The sequence below is a fragment of the Falco naumanni genome, chromosome 2, assembly GCF_017639655.2.
Source record: "Falco naumanni isolate bFalNau1 chromosome 2, bFalNau1.pat, whole genome shotgun sequence".
NCBI lineage: Eukaryota > Metazoa > Chordata > Aves > Falconiformes > Falconidae > Falco > Falco naumanni.
Window position 1 is genome coordinate 67,454,731 of NC_054055.1, and position 17,057 is coordinate 67,471,787.

The 17,057-nt window shown below is 41.8% G+C and overlaps 1 protein-coding gene across 1 annotated transcript in view; it reads right to left on the bottom strand.

Annotated features, from left to right (window-relative positions):
• SLC5A7 (solute carrier family 5 member 7) overlaps positions 1 to 16,288 on the bottom strand; it is a 28,952-nt gene extending 12,664 nt beyond the window's left edge. The window contains exons 1-5 of the mRNA XM_040584697.1: positions 16,097 to 16,288; positions 14,888 to 15,110; positions 8,047 to 8,160; positions 4,849 to 5,004; positions 101 to 249 (exon numbers count right to left, since the gene is read on the bottom strand). Of these exons, the coding sequence (XP_040440631.1) occupies positions 101 to 249; positions 4,849 to 5,004; positions 8,047 to 8,160; positions 14,888 to 15,065 (597 nt within the window). The 5' untranslated portion in view covers positions 15,066 to 15,110; positions 16,097 to 16,288. The remainder of the gene's footprint in view (positions 1 to 100; positions 250 to 4,848; positions 5,005 to 8,046; positions 8,161 to 14,887; positions 15,111 to 16,096) is intronic.
• Between the last annotated feature and the right edge of the window lie 769 nt (positions 16,289 to 17,057).

Here is a 17,057-nt window from a genome sequence, read left to right on the forward strand (position 1 = left end):
GAGTTCCAAAACTGAAGCTGGGCAATAGGTCTCAGCAAGCGTCATAATGCTCAGGGCAAAATCCTCAACAAAAAAAAAGAAAAAAAAAAGCCAAACTTACCAATCCTAGGAAGATGCAGAAGAGCTGAACTACATCAGTGTAGGCCACAGAATAAAGCCCACCCACAAGCGTGTACATAGTTGCAATCAGGGCAGAAATAATGACCGAAATATTGACATTAATGTCAATGATCACACTTATAGTGGCACCTATGGGGAGAAACAAAGCACTGTATGTTAGTGTATGCCACGGTATGTCTGATGAGAAGGCTCACCTTTGTTAAGTTGCATATACGTGCTGGTCTGACACTTTACAACAGCATGAAGATATTCCCCCCTTCTGTGCCTTTGAAGGGAGTGGGAAAAGGGAGATTCCTGTTGGTCTAAGTTGTGCATCTGTAATTTTGCAGCTTTTCATGAAATGAAGGAGGGAAGGGTCCCAAGACCCTTTCCTTGCTCAGGCTGTCCGAGGACTACACTCTCTTGCTCTGCCTGGGGAAAGCAACCATGCACAGACAGCTTAAGCTTCCCTGGGAGAGTTGCAGCTGCATGGAAACAGGTGTATCATTGCAGTGAGGGCTGTGCTTGGGGGTGGCGGGGGGGAGGTCTGTTGCGACATATCACAGCCTTTTGTATCTCACTTATGCTCTGAGCTAGCCTCTTTTGACCAAGGAAGGTAGAGGAGGCATCAGCTATATAGACAATTGTCCACTGACCCTTCTAAAGTGCCCTTGAATTGTTGACATGGAACAAAGGTGGGTTTCTCAGCGAACTACAGAATCCATCCTCCATTGTTGATCTAAAACCCAAGAACTTTTCCAAGCACGATCAAACAGATTTCGTTTGTAGAAAACAAGCCACAATGTTGAGCTGATCAGTCAGTCTCCACAAAACAGCTCATAGAATCAAAGAGTTGTTGACACCGAAAGGCACTTCCAGAGATTGTCTAGTCCAGGTCCCCACTCAAGCAGTGCCAGATGGAGCAGGTTGCTAAAGATCATATTCAGTTGGGTCTTGACTATCCACAAGGATGGAGACTCCACAATTTCTCTGGACAATGTGTGCCAGTGTTTGACATCTCCCACTGTAAACAAAATTTTTTTAATAAGTTTAAATGCAATTTCCTGTAATTCTGTCTGTGCCTATTGCCTCTTGTCCTGTGACTGGGCAGCAGATATAAGCCTGTCTCCGTCTTCTTTATTCTTCTCCCCTCACTACTAAATCAGGTGTTTATGCAGATGGATGTCCTGAACCTTCTCTTCTCCAGGCTAAACAGTCCTAGTTCTTTCAGCTTCTTATGTATCAGATACCCCAGTCCCTTAACCTCTGTGGCTCTTCACTGGGTTCTCTCCAGTATGTCCATGTCTCTTTTATTGCAGAGCACTGGATTCAACACTTCAAATGTATCTCACCAGTGCTGAGTAGAGGGGAAGGATCCCCTCCCTCAACCTGCTGGCAATGGTCCTCCCAATGCAGCCCAGAATGCCATTGGCTTTCTTTGCCACAAGGGCACGTTGCTGGATCACGTCAACTACGCTGCCTTCTAAGGCTCCCAGGTCCTTTTCTGCAAATCCGCTTTCCAGCTGGCCAGCCCCCAGCCTGTACTAGGACATGAGGTTGTATCTTCATGAGGTTCCTGTTGGCCCATTTCTGCAGCTTGTTGAGATCCTTCTGAATGGCAGTACAACCATCCGATCTATCAGCAACTCCTCACGGTTTTTATTTTCTGCAAACTAGCTGAAAGTGCACTTGGTCCCATCATCCAGGTCATTAATGAAGACATTACACAATGGAGGGCTCAGTATTGAGCTCTGGGGTGCACAGCTGGTGACTGGCCACCCACTGGTGTCCACGGTGCTGGTCACAGCCCTCTGGGGCCAGAAGTTCAACCAGTTTTCAATCCTCCTCACTGTCCACTCTACCTAGTCTGTACTTCAGCCGTTTGTCTATGAGGATATTACAGGAGATGGTATAAAAATCCATTTTTAAAATCCACAACATGCCCCGCTCTCCCTTCAAGAACCAACCCAGCCAGCTCACCATGGAAGATGTCAGGCTGGTCAGGAATTATTTCCTCTCCATAAATCCATTCTGACTCCTCCCAATCCCCTTCTTGACCTTCATTTGTTTGGAAGTAGTTTTCAGGAGTATTTGCTCCATCACCTTCCCAGGGATTGAGGTGAGGTTGACCAGACTTTAGTTCCTGGTATCCTCCTCCTTGCCCTTCTTGAAGATGGGAGTGACATTTGTTTTCTTTCAGGCTTCAGGAACATCCCTGATCACCAGTCTTTAGAATATTAGTGAAAGTGTCCTTGCAATGCTATCAGCCAGCTCCCACAACACTCGTGGAATGCATCCGATGAGGTTCCATGAAATTGTGTCTGTCCAGTCTGTTTAAATGTCTCCTAACTTGATCCTCCTCCAACGAGCCTTCCGTGCCCTGGACTTCCCTAGGGTTCTTGGGGTCCTGGGATTCCTGAAGGCTGGTCTTACCAGCAAAGAATGAAGCAGAGAAGGCACTGAGTACCTCAGCCTTTTCCACCTCCTTTGCCACCAGGTCCCCCATCCCATTCAACAGCTGTTTACATTTCCCCTAGGTTATGTACTTGTAGAAGCCTTTCTTGCTGCCCTTCCAGGCCAGATTCAAGTCCCAGTGGACTTTGACTTTTCTAAACCTATCTCTGCATGCTTGGATAGTGTCTCTGTATTCCTTGCAAGTCACCCGTCCCTTTTTCCGCCTCTTGAATGCTTCCTTTTTATGCCTAAGTCTAGTCAGGAGCTCCTTTTAAATCCATACAGGTCCTCTGCCAGCTTTGCTTGTTTTCCTGGTTGTCTGGATGGACAGTTCTTGAACTTGGATGAGGTGATCCCTGAGTATCAATCAGCTCTCCCGGACTCCATGTTTCTCCATGGTGTCTCCTATCGAATTCCTCCAAGCAGACCCCTGGTGAGGCCAAGCTCTACTCTCCTGAGGGTCATTGTTGCAGTCCTGATTTTTGCCTTGTTCCCTCCTCTCAGGACCCTGAACTCCACCATCTCATAAGCACTGCAGCCAAGTCTGCCTCTGACCTCCACATCCATAACTAATTCTTCCTTGTTTGTAAGAAACAGGCTCAACTGACCACCTCCCTTCATCATCTTCCTGATCATCTGTGTCAGGAAGCTACCAGTGTACTCAAGAAACCTCCTGAAATGCTTGTGCCCTACTGCCCTGCCCCTCCAGCAGCTATCAGGATGGTTATACATTTCCACTAGGTGTATTAGCTATTTCAAGTGATTGCAGTGTGTCAAAGCCATGTTTTTAAAAATCCTATCTTCCAATTAGGCTGATTTAAATGAAACATTTTGCAATAACTTTTAGTCCTTTCAGGTATTGTAGATGGATATTCTTGATTGCATAGATGGAAGAGTTCTGGCAGCAGAACACAACATGATGTGTGATATATAAGAGCTGCTGGGAGCTGCCAGGTGGGGTTTTTTTTGCTGTACAGTGAGCATTCAAAGTGCATTTGCTTAAGCATTGCAAGCTCAGACCTCTTCACAATGTGGAAGCCCTGTCTTTCCCTGTTACAACCCTGTCAAGCAAGGAGTTATGAAGAAGATCAAGTAATGAAGAGTACTGGGATTAAATATTCATCAGTGAGGATAGGTATGCAGATTAGCAGGTATAACTAGATTATTCATGAAATAGTTAAAATCAAAACCTTCAATGACCTTTATAGGAACTGACAGTCTTTAACTGTCAGCTGTTAATATAAACCTACGAGAAGGGTATTCGCAACATTCGCTTTGAAATATCATAGATTAGCTTGTCTCAATCAAAAAGAAAGTACATTCCAAATAGTCAGAGTGTTCTTCAAGTTATTCAACTCCAATCACCTCAGCATGTAGTTTGTTCTTAGTCCTTTAAGGGTTTTGTGATGAAATTGTGGTAAACAAGCTCCCCACTGCTTTGCAGTTCATCAGAGCACAGTTGGAGAGTACCTTCAAAGTTTATTTTCTGTTTAAAATAGCTTGTGCTAGAAAGCATTACCACATGCATGTGCACTATGAGTATGATTAGCTGGTAAAAGTCAACTACTGGTGCTTCAACTCAAGGGCTTTCTCAGTTCTTGAAGGGATTGCTAAATTCAGGCATGAAATATAATTAAAAACCCTGGCAGCTGCTTTTCTTTTTCAGGTCTGGATGAGTAGTCAGGTGAATTTCTATTGAGTCATAGTTCCACCAGTTCTCAGAGTCCTTTCTTGAATCCTAAGTATCTCCTTCATATTGTCAAGTAGAAAGCCATTTAGAATTGAATAATACTTCAATTTATTGATCAGCATCTGTTTTACTTTTATTGTTTGTGCTATGAAAAGTTCTGTACATACAGGTTTCCTATATGCAAAGGATTATTTTGTTTAGATGCACTGGCAATAATGTTTCATATCTCTAAGGGAAATTTTGACTGGCTTCTGTGATCTCAGTGGTGTAGAAGAGAAGCTGGGTCAGTCTTGACATGAAAGGGACACTTACAGTCACTCATGTTACCCTCATAATTGAAGGAAATTTGTTGCTAAATCTTTTCATGCTCTTTGAAAAAAGACAACTTAAAGGTACTTGAAAATGAATTTCTTTTCATTACCAAAATAATTAATGAGGTACCATTACTGGGTTTAACTACTAGCTAGCATGGGTCTGAGAAAAGTCATACTCTTAATCATTTGACTCGAATATTTAGCATTTGAAAAGAGAATTTTAATGCATTTCTGATTTTCTTAATCCTTTCCACCTGTAATAAATTAATATCTATACTGCGTGTTCCTTACCTAAGGCAGAGAAGATGGCAGCAGCCCAAAACATTTCTCCCATTAAAGCTGGAATAAACAGTAGCCCTCCCATCCTTTTTCCATAAAGCTGCTGAAAAGGGTCTAGCATTGTCACATAGCCTTTGGATCGCATGGGTTTTGCAAAGAAAAGGCCACCTACAAAGAAAAGTTGCGTAAGACACCAGCTGCAGTGGAGAAATGCATTGCCATTAAGGGGTTAAAAACATTGATTGCTAGTTAAGGACACAAAAATATCAGTATTACTGTTTGTTTGTGTTTTGGATTTTTTTTTAAAGAAATGAGTACAGTTAAAATATCCTCTAAGAACTCTTACCTTACATCTGTCTACAGAGTTACATAAACACATCCACACCATCAATATCTATGGTCTGATAATGAAAAATAAGGTTGTCTTATTTTGTCTGGTTCAGTTTACTTAATCTGCCATTATGGATGCTGTCAGAGTTTTGACTAATTTTGGATCAGCCTAAGGGAATGGATTTTCTACCTAATCCTGTTCATTCTTAGAGAAGAACCCAACATGAATTATCACATAGCCCTACTAAAAAAATAAAAACTGTCTGGGATTCCTGGATCAGAAATATGAGTTCACACATGGTTTAGTGCACACACAGAAAATATGATTCTTTCAGGACGATTCAGATTTATTATGCAGGCTTAAATCAACCTTACTACACCTGCAGAGTAGGTCAGATGCCTTCTGGGCTCTGCAGGTGCCTGGCTCCCTAAACGTTTGTCATACACTTATTTCACTCATGTGTGTTCAGGAATTTTGATGTATCACAATTCTGCTCTGCCTGGCTGGTATATGGGCTGGATATGTACATAAATGTGCAAAGACTTCACCTTTCTAATGTACAGTCATCAAATTATTTCTGACTGGGGGAAAAAAAGGGCAGTAGAAATTTAGACAGTATCTAAGGAGAGCTGAAATAGCCCTTGCATGGAAACCTGTGTAGTCGAGATCTGCACATGACAAAATAACTAAGTAGACTTCTACCACAGTGAAACTGCTGAAATGCAATGTATAAGGTACAATTAAAAAAACCCTGGAAAACCAGTTAGTTCCCAATAAAATCGACTGTACAGTATTTGGTGACCCTTAACTAAGTTTTTCATTGCAAGATATGTAATGTATTCATCATATTGTAGGGAAGATTTTCCATATTTCTATGTATTGCCTTATATCACTAATACTTCTTAACTGCATTAAGTTCCCTGAACAGAAGGTACTGGTTTACCAATCACATTGTATTTAGACTGCTTATGTTAATGCTGTCTTTAGGCAGGTTGTTTGGATGCGGAAACCCTCCAACAATTTTTTACTGTTTACTCGTTTTGGATTGGTCATGGGTCCTGTTTCTATTCTACTTATTATGTCATCATTATAGTAGGAAAGAGTCACTGGTGTTATAATCTATTAGGACGTTCAAGCATCTGTCAAAGAAAATAGGAGATATTCTAACCTTTAAAACTAAATTGCTTGAAAAATTAGGGAAAGCAGCATTAAACTAACAGGGAGGTTATATCAATCTTAAATCTTTCCAGTCTGAAGCAGTAATATTTCTTCTAGCATTGTATTTATAATTGTGATTTATTTTTTTAAAGTAGGATAAACACCTCCTCTCCTCAAACCTGCACATACAGATCACACCTACAGAAATGCTTTCCTCTCTGTGCTCTGCAGAGAGATATATGTTCACATGATCAGACTTCTTTTCTCTGCAGTGGCCATTTTAATTTCCAGGAAAAAATGTCTGGATATCTAAAACCAGCTGAAAATGAGGGGAGAGGCTAACTCAACCCCTTCTGGGCTATAATTAATTTGTGTCAATTCTACAGAGGCTAAGAGTCAGGAAGAATGTGACTACAATCCTAACAACTGCTTAACGACATCTATGGATCATAACCCCCATGACCTCATAATGACATCAACTGATCTCCAGGCAGACATCTACCATTACTGTTTTCATTACAGGAAATAGAGCTGCTCTAAGGGATGGGAACAACCACTGGAACTGGAGCTGGCCTGCACATGCCAGAGAAGAACTTCTATGATGGGGAATGATTCAGCCTGACAAGAAAGGACAACCAGGACAGGCCATAGAAAAGCATTTTGGAGGGAAAAAAAGAGTCAGGAGGGAAACCAAGTTGTATAGGAAGAAATAAAAGGGGCAAGAAGACCTGGATAAACAACCAAAGGAAACAAAGGGACAGACTAGGTGGGAGGACCATGAGAAAAGACTCAAAATAGACCGAGAGGTCAAGTATTATTAGAAAGGCTAATACACCAATCATATTAATGAAACATGAAAAACACAGGATCTTTTTTGTAGCAACATTCATTTTAAACTGTTGCATTAGCTATTGCCTTAGGGACATGATCTGTTCACAAACTGACAGGATGTAGTTGATAACCTTGTGGCATATTTATCATGGTTCACAAGGCAATACTTTCATTGCAAGCTGTTCCGTGTGGTTAAGACACAGTGAGAAAGTTTTTATTGCTATTATTTCTGAGACTACATTTCAGGAATTAGAGGCCACAGCACTAAAAATTATAATGCTGTCTGTATTTTAAAAACTGACCCTGCATATAGCAGGATTGTGCGTTTGCATTTTGACATATGATTTGGAGTTCTGCATTGCATTTAAGAGGAGGCTTGGTCAAATTTTGAGGAAATAGTCTGGTTCTACTGCAGACTTCCTACACAAAATTAGACAAGTTAGACTCTTGGTGAAGATTTGTAAGGTATAAGCACTTCCCTAACCTGAAAGGGTATTTGCTGCTCTTGAATTCCAAGATTTATAGGTGCCCTGATACTATCATGTTCCAGATCATACAGGCACTGAAGGAAAACCTCAATATGTAAAACTTAGTATATATAACTACAACAAAAAAATCCCACAAAGTAAAGAGTCTAACTTATTGTGACCTCCAAAGATCAGTATGGTTGTAATGATCAAATAGATCTTGCCAAGGTATTCAGGAAACATAAGATATCAAACTATTTATAGTGATTTTCTGATTTTCTTTTTAATAGGCAAAACTATGAGCAGAATGGATCTAGTTTATCTTAGTGTTCTTTTATCAGGCCCTAGTTGTTTCATTTCAAATGATGGACTTGTCATCAGAACTGTTTAAAATGAGACTATTAGCTTTAGTTCTTTGCTTACCTAAAACCAGACTAAGGGAATATCCAATAGGTGCCTGAGCCCAAGCTAGACCATAGCCTGGGACATACACAGCTTCTGCTGTCCCATTGATGTAACCTCCTCCAACCCATGTGGCTGAAAAAGAAGAAGTGGAAAAGCCTTTAATGCACACAAAGAAATGAATTTGTCATCATGTATGATATTGCTATTTTTTATTACATGTGCTATACAAGTGCCAGACATGGCATCCTTCTATAAAAGGTCGTTCTAATTCTAAAAATGTACAACAATACAAAAAAAGAAGTCAGTTGAACTGAGACAATCATCAAGGTGTTTAAGCCTCTGTATAGTCAGTGAAGATGTGAAGGCTGAGTCCCCCACTACTTGTTTACAACAAACGATGCACATCAGTTCATTAACCATTACTATTTGCTTTGTGCTAGTCAAAGTGAAGGAGAGATGTAAGGGGGGATCTGAAGAAAAACAATAAACGTATGGTGATAAAGTCATCCCAGCTGAGAAAACTCAAAGCATTCCAATCAGACAAGAGTTTAATGAATGCATTGCTTACTAGGGCCCTCGTGAAAAAAATTGGCCTTAAAACCTCGCTAAATTTTAAATTGTCTACATGAAGCACATTTGGTAAACTGACTTCCATAAATGATACATTTCCATATAGGGCTGTGGTGGTTTTATGTGGATATTTAAGTTCTAAACTGACTGACTTATTTTTGTGCTTCCTGAAGACATATTTCAGAAGAGAATTGTACTATCAATAATATTTCTGATTTTATCACTCTAAAAAGCAGTATTTTTATTATAGCATCCTCAGATCTTTAATGAATTGATTCTCTGTCTTGAAAGGAAGTTTCTACATTTGAGAATTTGGGATCTACAGTATATATGAAAGAAAATCCCCAACACAGAAATGTATCGTGATTACATCTGCAAAAATAATTCGTAAGAAATTACATAATAAAGTTTATCTATTCCTGTTTGCAGATTCCATGCAAAAAGTTCTTGATTTTCTCGAATGTGTAATGAGTAAGCTTTATGAATCTGTGTCTGTAGTTTGGATGAGGGCAGGCAGATTATTCAAGTACTAGATTTTTGTAATGCTATTTTGATTTGCCTCAGAAGCCTTTACCTTCTCATATAAGAGTAGCTCAGACCTTCTGTGTAAAAATTCACAGTTCTAAGAAATTTATTTTTCTTAAGAATTCTTCAGGATTTTCCCAGCATCCACCATCGTGCAAGCAAACTTGATGTTGTATTTAAGACAAACAATTGGAGGTAAACACAAATGAAAAAAAAAGTTTTTAATTGCTTAATTAATTACAAATTAAATTTGAATTAAAATTAGTAATGAATTTTTGTGAAAATCTAAATGCCCACTCTTTTCTGCTCAGTTGTGATATCTCTCAAATACTACCAGAGGGTACTTTTTTTAACATGATGCTAAATTACACCATGGCTTTAGAAACAAAGATCTCCAGCAACCAGAGCAGTACAATCGCCCCCATTTCAGCATTTTTAAGTACAGGAATGTACCATTCTGTTGTGGGAAATAGTATAATGGGCTTGTATGAAGGATATGCATGCAAAGAGAGTCTGTAACAAAAGAAGTGATCAAAGCAGCCCTGTTATCGGTAGACTTTTGGTATCGAGATCTATTGTGCACTACAGAGACAAGACTAAAGGTAAGTGATGCCCATGTGGGACCACATAGAGAAGATGTATGAACATTGATCCTTGATGGGAAGAGCAAGGATACAGAATCTATGTAAAAAATTGTCAGGCATTTGGGATTTTTGCCTCTTGACAATGTGAATTAAGGTAGGCAGAAATGTGATACTTTGTGTACCAGAGTCCTAGAATCACAGAATGGTTTGTGTTGGAAGGGACATTAAAGATCATCTAGTTCCAACCCCCCTGCCAGGGGCAGGGACACCTTCCACTACACCAGGTTGCTCAAAGTCACATCCAGCCTGGCCTTGAATGCTTTCAGAGATGGGGCATCCACAGCTTCTCTGGGGAACCTGTTCTAGTGTCCCACCACCCTCACAGTAATGAATTTCTTCCTTATATCTAATTTAAATCTACTATCCTTCAGTTTAAAACTGTCCTATAACCACACAGCCTGATAAATAGTCCCTCCCCATCTTTCCTGTAGGCTTCCTTCAAGTACTGGAAGGCTGTTATAAGGTTTCCCCAGAGCTTTCTCTTCTCCAGTCTGAACAACCCCAACTCTCTCAGGCTCTCTCCATAGGAAAGGTGTTCCATTCCTCTGACCATCTTTGTGCCCCTCCTCTGGACTCACTCCAACAGGCTTGTGTCCTTCTTATGTAGGGAACCCTAGAGCTGAATGCAGTACTCCAGGTGGCATCTCGTGAGAGACAAACACAAGGGGAAAATCACCTCCCTCAACCTGCTGGTTACGCTTTTTTTGATGCAGCCCAGGATGCACTTGGCTTTCATTTGCACATTGGCACATTACAAACTGGCTGCAAACACACATTGCCAGCTCATACTCAGTTTTTCCTCCACCAGTACCCTCAAGTCCTTTTCCACAGGGGTGCTCTCAATCCACTCATCGGTCAGCCTGTATCCATGTTTGGGATTGCCCTGACCCAGGTGCAGGACCTTGTACTTGGCCTTGTTGAACTATATGAGGTTCACATGGGTCCACCTCTCTACTCTGTCAAGGTTCCTCTGGATGGCATCCCTTCTCTCTAGAGTATCAGCCTCACCACTAATCTTCGTGTCATTGGCAAACTTGCTGAGGGTGCACTCAATCCCACTGTCTGTGTCCCCAAAAAAGATGTTAAATAATACTGTCCCCAGTATGGACCCCTGAGGGACATCACTTGTCACTGTTCTCCACCTGGCCATTGAGCCGTTGACTGCCGAGTCCACGACTAGCTGGGATACGTGTTGCCTATTGTGTCTCAAGCAGCACAGACTTAATGGAATAGGTTGTAAGCACCTGTATACAGCAACAAAAATAAGTATTTAGAAAGGGAATTGTATTTGTCTCCTTCTCTGGAAAAAACATAAGCATGAATTTTGCATGAATGATATGCCCTTCCAGATGGGCAATAATATCCCATACAGATGTCCAGCATTGCTGCAAGGAGGCTTCAAGGTTTGGCATCTATTTGCCTGGGGTTGCTACTGAGGTGGCAGGCGTTCTCCAAGGGGTACCTGGACGCTATGCCTAGCTCCCTTGTTTTCTTCTGGAGGGCATCATGTCATTTCCCTTCTGTTTGATGTTGCAGGGGCCATTGCCCCCGTGGCTGGGGACAGGAACAATGTCTTGTGGACAGCTATTGCTGGGTAAGGTGGCATGGAGGATTTAACGTTTATTTTCAATTTTATTTCTTGATTTCTGGATTAGGGTTTGAAAGGTAGCTGCTGATCAATTTTTCTATACACATGGCTGTTCCGGAACGCTGGCCAAAGACCCCAGAGCTCTAAGAAGGTGCTATATGGGTGTTTCTGAGGGGGTGAATGGGTAGTCAGTGCATACATTGACATCAGTAAATGCATTATAAGAGAAATAACGGGATATGATAGGATGGGATTTCAACCTTAGATATTAATTTTCTGATCCTCAGTTTGCTAAGCCACAATTTAAAGTTAGCTTAGTACCTTTTTTGGTTAAAATCTTCCTATTTTTTTTCTAAATCAGACAAAAGGAACTTAAAATTTAATAATCTATGGAAACACTCATGGTAATCTATTTTAATCTTCTCTTTGCCTGCCATCTGAAGGGCCGAAAAATGAAGCAAATAGCAACATCCATCTAAAACATGCACCCTAAAAAATGATCAGACAAACACTGAGGATATGGAGTGCAATTCTGCCTCTAGTTCATATAAATAACATAGAAATCAGTTTCAGAGTTCTTTAAATATATATATTTATATGAAAATCAGACTTTTTCACACTTCTTTGTCAGATTGTCTGACCTCTCAAATTATTGAATCAACCCATCAAGTTCTGTAAAATGCAAATCCTGACCTAAGGATTTCAAAAAAAGAGAATTTTGTAGTATTTCTTTTTTTTTTTTCCTGTGGAAGGATACATAGTTCCATCCAACTAAAATAAAAAAACTGAATCATTAGAATATTACCTTTTTGGTCATGTTTGCAAGCATTTGATTATGTCATCTCAAATATTTCCTTTGAGGTTTATACTCAATCACCAAAATCAGAATAGACTCAAGTTTGTCGCAAATGCCCCTTCTTAGGAATTTCACCCACAAATTAAGGAATGCTAGCACTTAATGTAACATTTTAACTATAATTATGTAAAAATAATAGAGATTAAAGGGTTGTCTACTCTGGTACTATGTTAGCTCATTTTAATATGAGCTACTGTGAACCATCCCAAATTCAAGCTTCTCATTCTTTGTTTTTGAAAAATTATGAATACACGCAGTCTTCAACAGGCTTTGTGTTCAGGTGTTTCAGTAACTAGTTGATACAGCTGCTTCTTCAGGGTCACAGCATATATCCAAATATGTCCATAGCCATTATTCATAAGTAGTGCATTTGTTTTAAGGTTTTTCAATACTGTTTGGAAAATCAATTATAATTACTCAGGAATCTTGAGGCTGGCCTTATTAAGTCACAACGCTTGTGCTCTGAATTTTATTTTAAATTTATAAATTGAGTTCTGTCATCCTCCCCACCAAGTAGCCCTAGAAACTTTTACTATTTTCTAGCTAATATCTGTAGAATATGGTAGGGTTTTCTTCAGGCAAGAAAGACAGAATTAGGCCTTATCTCATAACCCAAAGGACTTCATGTCCATATGAACAATATCCTCTCTGGAGATGTTTAAAAATTTCTTGTTTTCCTTTTACAGGGTAGGCTTTGCTTTTTAATTCATATTTAGGTAACAAAACCTGTGAAATATAAAGATGAAGTTGGAATAGCTACATGTCTCTGGAGGCATGGTTATGAGGTGCAAAATCTGCATCTATCATTTTTAAAGAAACAAATATGCACTTGAATAATGTGACCACTTAGTAAAAAATGCAAAATTTGATCAGCATACTTTCATAATTGTTTTGTTATGGCTTTACAAACTGATTGTCCCAAACACCATCACCAAAACAAAATTCAGTTTAATCCTTGATTCATTAGTCTTGTGCCCGCATTTAACTTTGTATGCCAGGTGTTGTTCCCTGAAACTGAAAGTGTAATTTCCTTGACATCTTAAGCTTTAATTGCCATAGTTAAGGAAGGTATAGGTGGGAAACTGTGCAAACCCTAAGAGTATAAAATCCATGAGTATTTTAGCTGCCCAAAGGCTTTAGGATCAGTCTTGATATTCAACCACAGAGATGATATACTACGCCATCTCTAGAGCCTGCATGAAACGGGATGAGCATGTGTGGGTGTGAATTGTGGTGGCTATAGAAATTGCCTTCAATATAGGAAGCCCCAGTTCAAGTCTCATCTCTGCTTCGGCTGTTATGGAAAATATTCCTGTAAAATAGGATTAAGGAGGCCAGAATTTGTGTCTTCTTCCACAGGCAAAGCTGTTACTCATAACCACTTGTGCAGAGAATGTCTTGTTTTGTCTCCACTCCCCTCCTCTAATGGTTACAGTTTTGTGGCAAGCAATATCTCTGCAAAATATTCTGGTTTCAGTGCCCTTGAAAACATTTCATTCAGCAGAAAGCAGTCAAACCAGCTTGTGCTATGAGCAGAACCTTGTCATGACTGATGCTTCAGTAGCCAATGGATATGTGATACAGTAAATTACAGCAAAGTGCGAAAAACAGAACATCTGCCTGTATTCAAACTTTATTGACTTTTACAAATATTTTTTACTCAATATGCAAATATTCATTTTTTTGAATGAGCAGGATGACCCTGCATCAGAAGGGAATATCTCTTGATTAAAGAACACAAAAATTTTGGCCTGAGATAATTGCGAAACCCGAACAGGGAAAAAAAGCAAAACATAAATATGACTTGATAAATTCAATTTGGCAATTGAAAGCGCTTTGCCTGAACAGGATTTAGAACAAATCAAATAAATAAAACAGAAAGAAGCAAGCTTAAAAATTAAACAGCTTAAATAATAATGGTGGGCCAATTCACTCTTATTATAATGCATTTTTGTTCTGATACCATATGTTAGCTGTAGGACCTGAGATTTTGGACCATATCATGAATATCTTGTTTACCCAGGTAAGACACCTGGTTCTACTGGCTCCGGGAGTCGGATAGCACTGCTTATAAAATCAGCTCTTCCTTCACCCAGGCTTTTCTCACCGATACTACTATTGACAGTAATGTACTGCTTTGTCAAATTGCTGCAGAAGAAGCTAAAAGAATCCACAAAGTAAGTTTGCAGAAATCAGTCGAATGACAAGCTTGGATTTACGCCAATTTTCTTTTAGAAACTTATTCTTAATTGATGCTGCCCCCCCCTCCCCCCCACATCTTTTTGCACATAAACTTTTTCTCAGATGAAACAAAAATGACTTGCTAATTTGGATGGCTTTAACGACAATTATTTTTAAACTGGATTTCTTATTAATCTGTATACATTCCATACTTCTGTCCCAAAAATATCTGAACTACAGACAAATATGAAAGCAATGAGTAAGAATTATAATATATTCTTCCTGTATGATTTTAAAATATTTCATGTTTTTATATAGATGCTACATTTGGCTATTCACTAAACAATGTTAGCAGCAATTGGAAAAATAGTATATATATATTCTCCATTTTGCATTATTCAACATGCACATTGCACTTCTTCATTCAGATGGAAAACTGACAAGTTATATGCTGGTAGGGGAAAAAAAAAAAAAAAAAAAGGTGCTTTTACATACCAGTCATTGTAAATCCACCAACTAGCAAGCCGATGTCTCTTCCACCGACTATAATAGCTTCGCTGCGATCTCCTTCGCTGCCGGTGTTCTTGGTTTTCCAAGCAGCCCAAATCCCAACTGCCAGGATAGCCAGGTAGAATACAATTATGGCCACCAGCCCCTCCGCATGGAAAGCCATGTTGAAGTCCCGACTGTTTCTTTGATTGTTATTTCATTAAGACCTCTGGAGAGAATGCAATAACAGATCTGCTTTAAACAAACCTTGGAAAGATGCTTTTTAGAATTGGTCTACAAAGAAAACTGAGATGGTTCTTAAAAAAGACTATTCTGCTAAGTGTATGAAATGAGTATTTCAGATGTAATTGAAATTAAGTTTACATGCCAATTAAAATGCCTGTGGAGCAACAACCAACATTTGTAACTGGCGCTTACAAAAGGAAATCAATGCTCTGACTGAAAGCTACACCATTTGTAGAAATCAGTTGCTGAGCACTGAATTCTTTTCGTGTCAGCAAGTCCTCAGTGTATGGGAACTCCTCAGTCACGAAATAGTTTGGTACCTGGAAGAGGACAGGTCTCGGCCATGTGGGCTGTTACAAGTCTCTGCTCAGTTAGGACGCGAACCACGGAAGTGTTTTAAGTTACATTAAGAACTATAGATAAGTACCAGCTACACCAGCAAAACGTGTCTTTTGAGTCTGTGTCTCAACGCCGACTCTTCCCCCCCTTCTATCACCTCCTGTATTTAAAAATCCGCGCTTTCTTTTTTTGCGACATTTAATTGCCCCGCATTAGAAGTGCCAATCCATCCTGGCTCGCAATTCGAGAAGGAAACGGCGAGCTTAAAAGCTGTCGAGCGTCAGGAATTTTGAGGTACACGAGCTACAGCGGGGCAAAACTCCCTGTCCCCGCACGCAGCGGCTGCCCCGTACCCAGCCTCTCCCGGAGCCCCCTCCCCGCCCTCGCCCCGCCGCTCCGCCGCCGCCGCCGCCCCGCAAGCCCCGGCCGCGCTCCCGACGGCTCGGCGGGAGCCCTGCGCGGAGCCCTGCGCGGGGCCCGCCCTACCTCCCGCGGCGCTCCGCACCCGCGCTCCGCCACCGCCGCGCCGCCCTGCGCGGCCGCGCACCCCCGCGCCGCGCCGCCGGAGGGGCCCCCCGCCCGCCCCCGCCCCGCGCCGTCGGGGAGCTGCGCCCTCCGCCCGCCGCCCACCTGCGCTCCGCCGCCGCGCTGCCCCGCAGCCCGCGGGGCACGGCCGCCCATGCCGCGGGGCGGTGTCGGGGCTGAGCCGCCGGGGGGCTTTGCCCCCGCCCGGGGTCCTCCCGCTGGCGGGGGGGGAAGGCGCAAAGGCAGGATCGGCTCTGCCAGCCGCGGTGCCGGCGGCGCAGCGAGCGCTGAGGCTGCGGCGGGGGGCTCGTGGATTAAAAAGAGAAAATCCCTTTATAAAGGGGGAGGGTTGAGTGGGGTGAGAGGGCCGTGTCCGTCAGAGCTGGGGGGAGGAAGGGGGAAAGACGTCAGAGTGCTAGGGGACGTTGGGGGGAAGTAAGGATGACTCAAGGGAGAGTGATTGTCGTGCCATGGCAGGGAAACAGGGTTAGAAAGTGAAATGGGGTGAGGAAACAAAAGGGAATGAGGGGGAGAAAGGAAGGAACGCGATCGTGCCGGACCCACGGACAAGAGGGAGAAAAGAAAGAGCTGATCAAAAGAGAGGTGCTGGAAAGCGAGCCGGAGCAAGGGGAGGCGGTGGGGGTAGGGAGAGGGAAGGTGAGCTCTGTGCTCCCGGTCCTTCCCTGGCACCCTTCCTAACTGGAAGCCACTGGCCTAACTCTTGGGCCAGCATAGGGCCAAGGCACAGCGGTGTGGGGCTGGTCGGGGCCACATTTCCCCACAGCCCCCTTCCCAACCTGGCTGAACGTGCAGCTGCGCTTCCCAGCTGCTGAGCAGCTAGTTCTTGGGGAGTCTCCCTTATTTTGCCATGCCTCTTACAAACCTCACCTCCAGAGCTACAGTAATACCAGCTTTCCTGCGACAGCACTCTTGCTTTCTGTCTCCAAATGATGCTGGACAATGAGTGCTCAGGATGCAAAAAGGACCCATGCGTGCCCTTGCCCCAGTTTTTATAAAGGAAAGGTTATGCTGAGCTGTAGCGGTCACTGTCTGCTCTCGAGAGGCA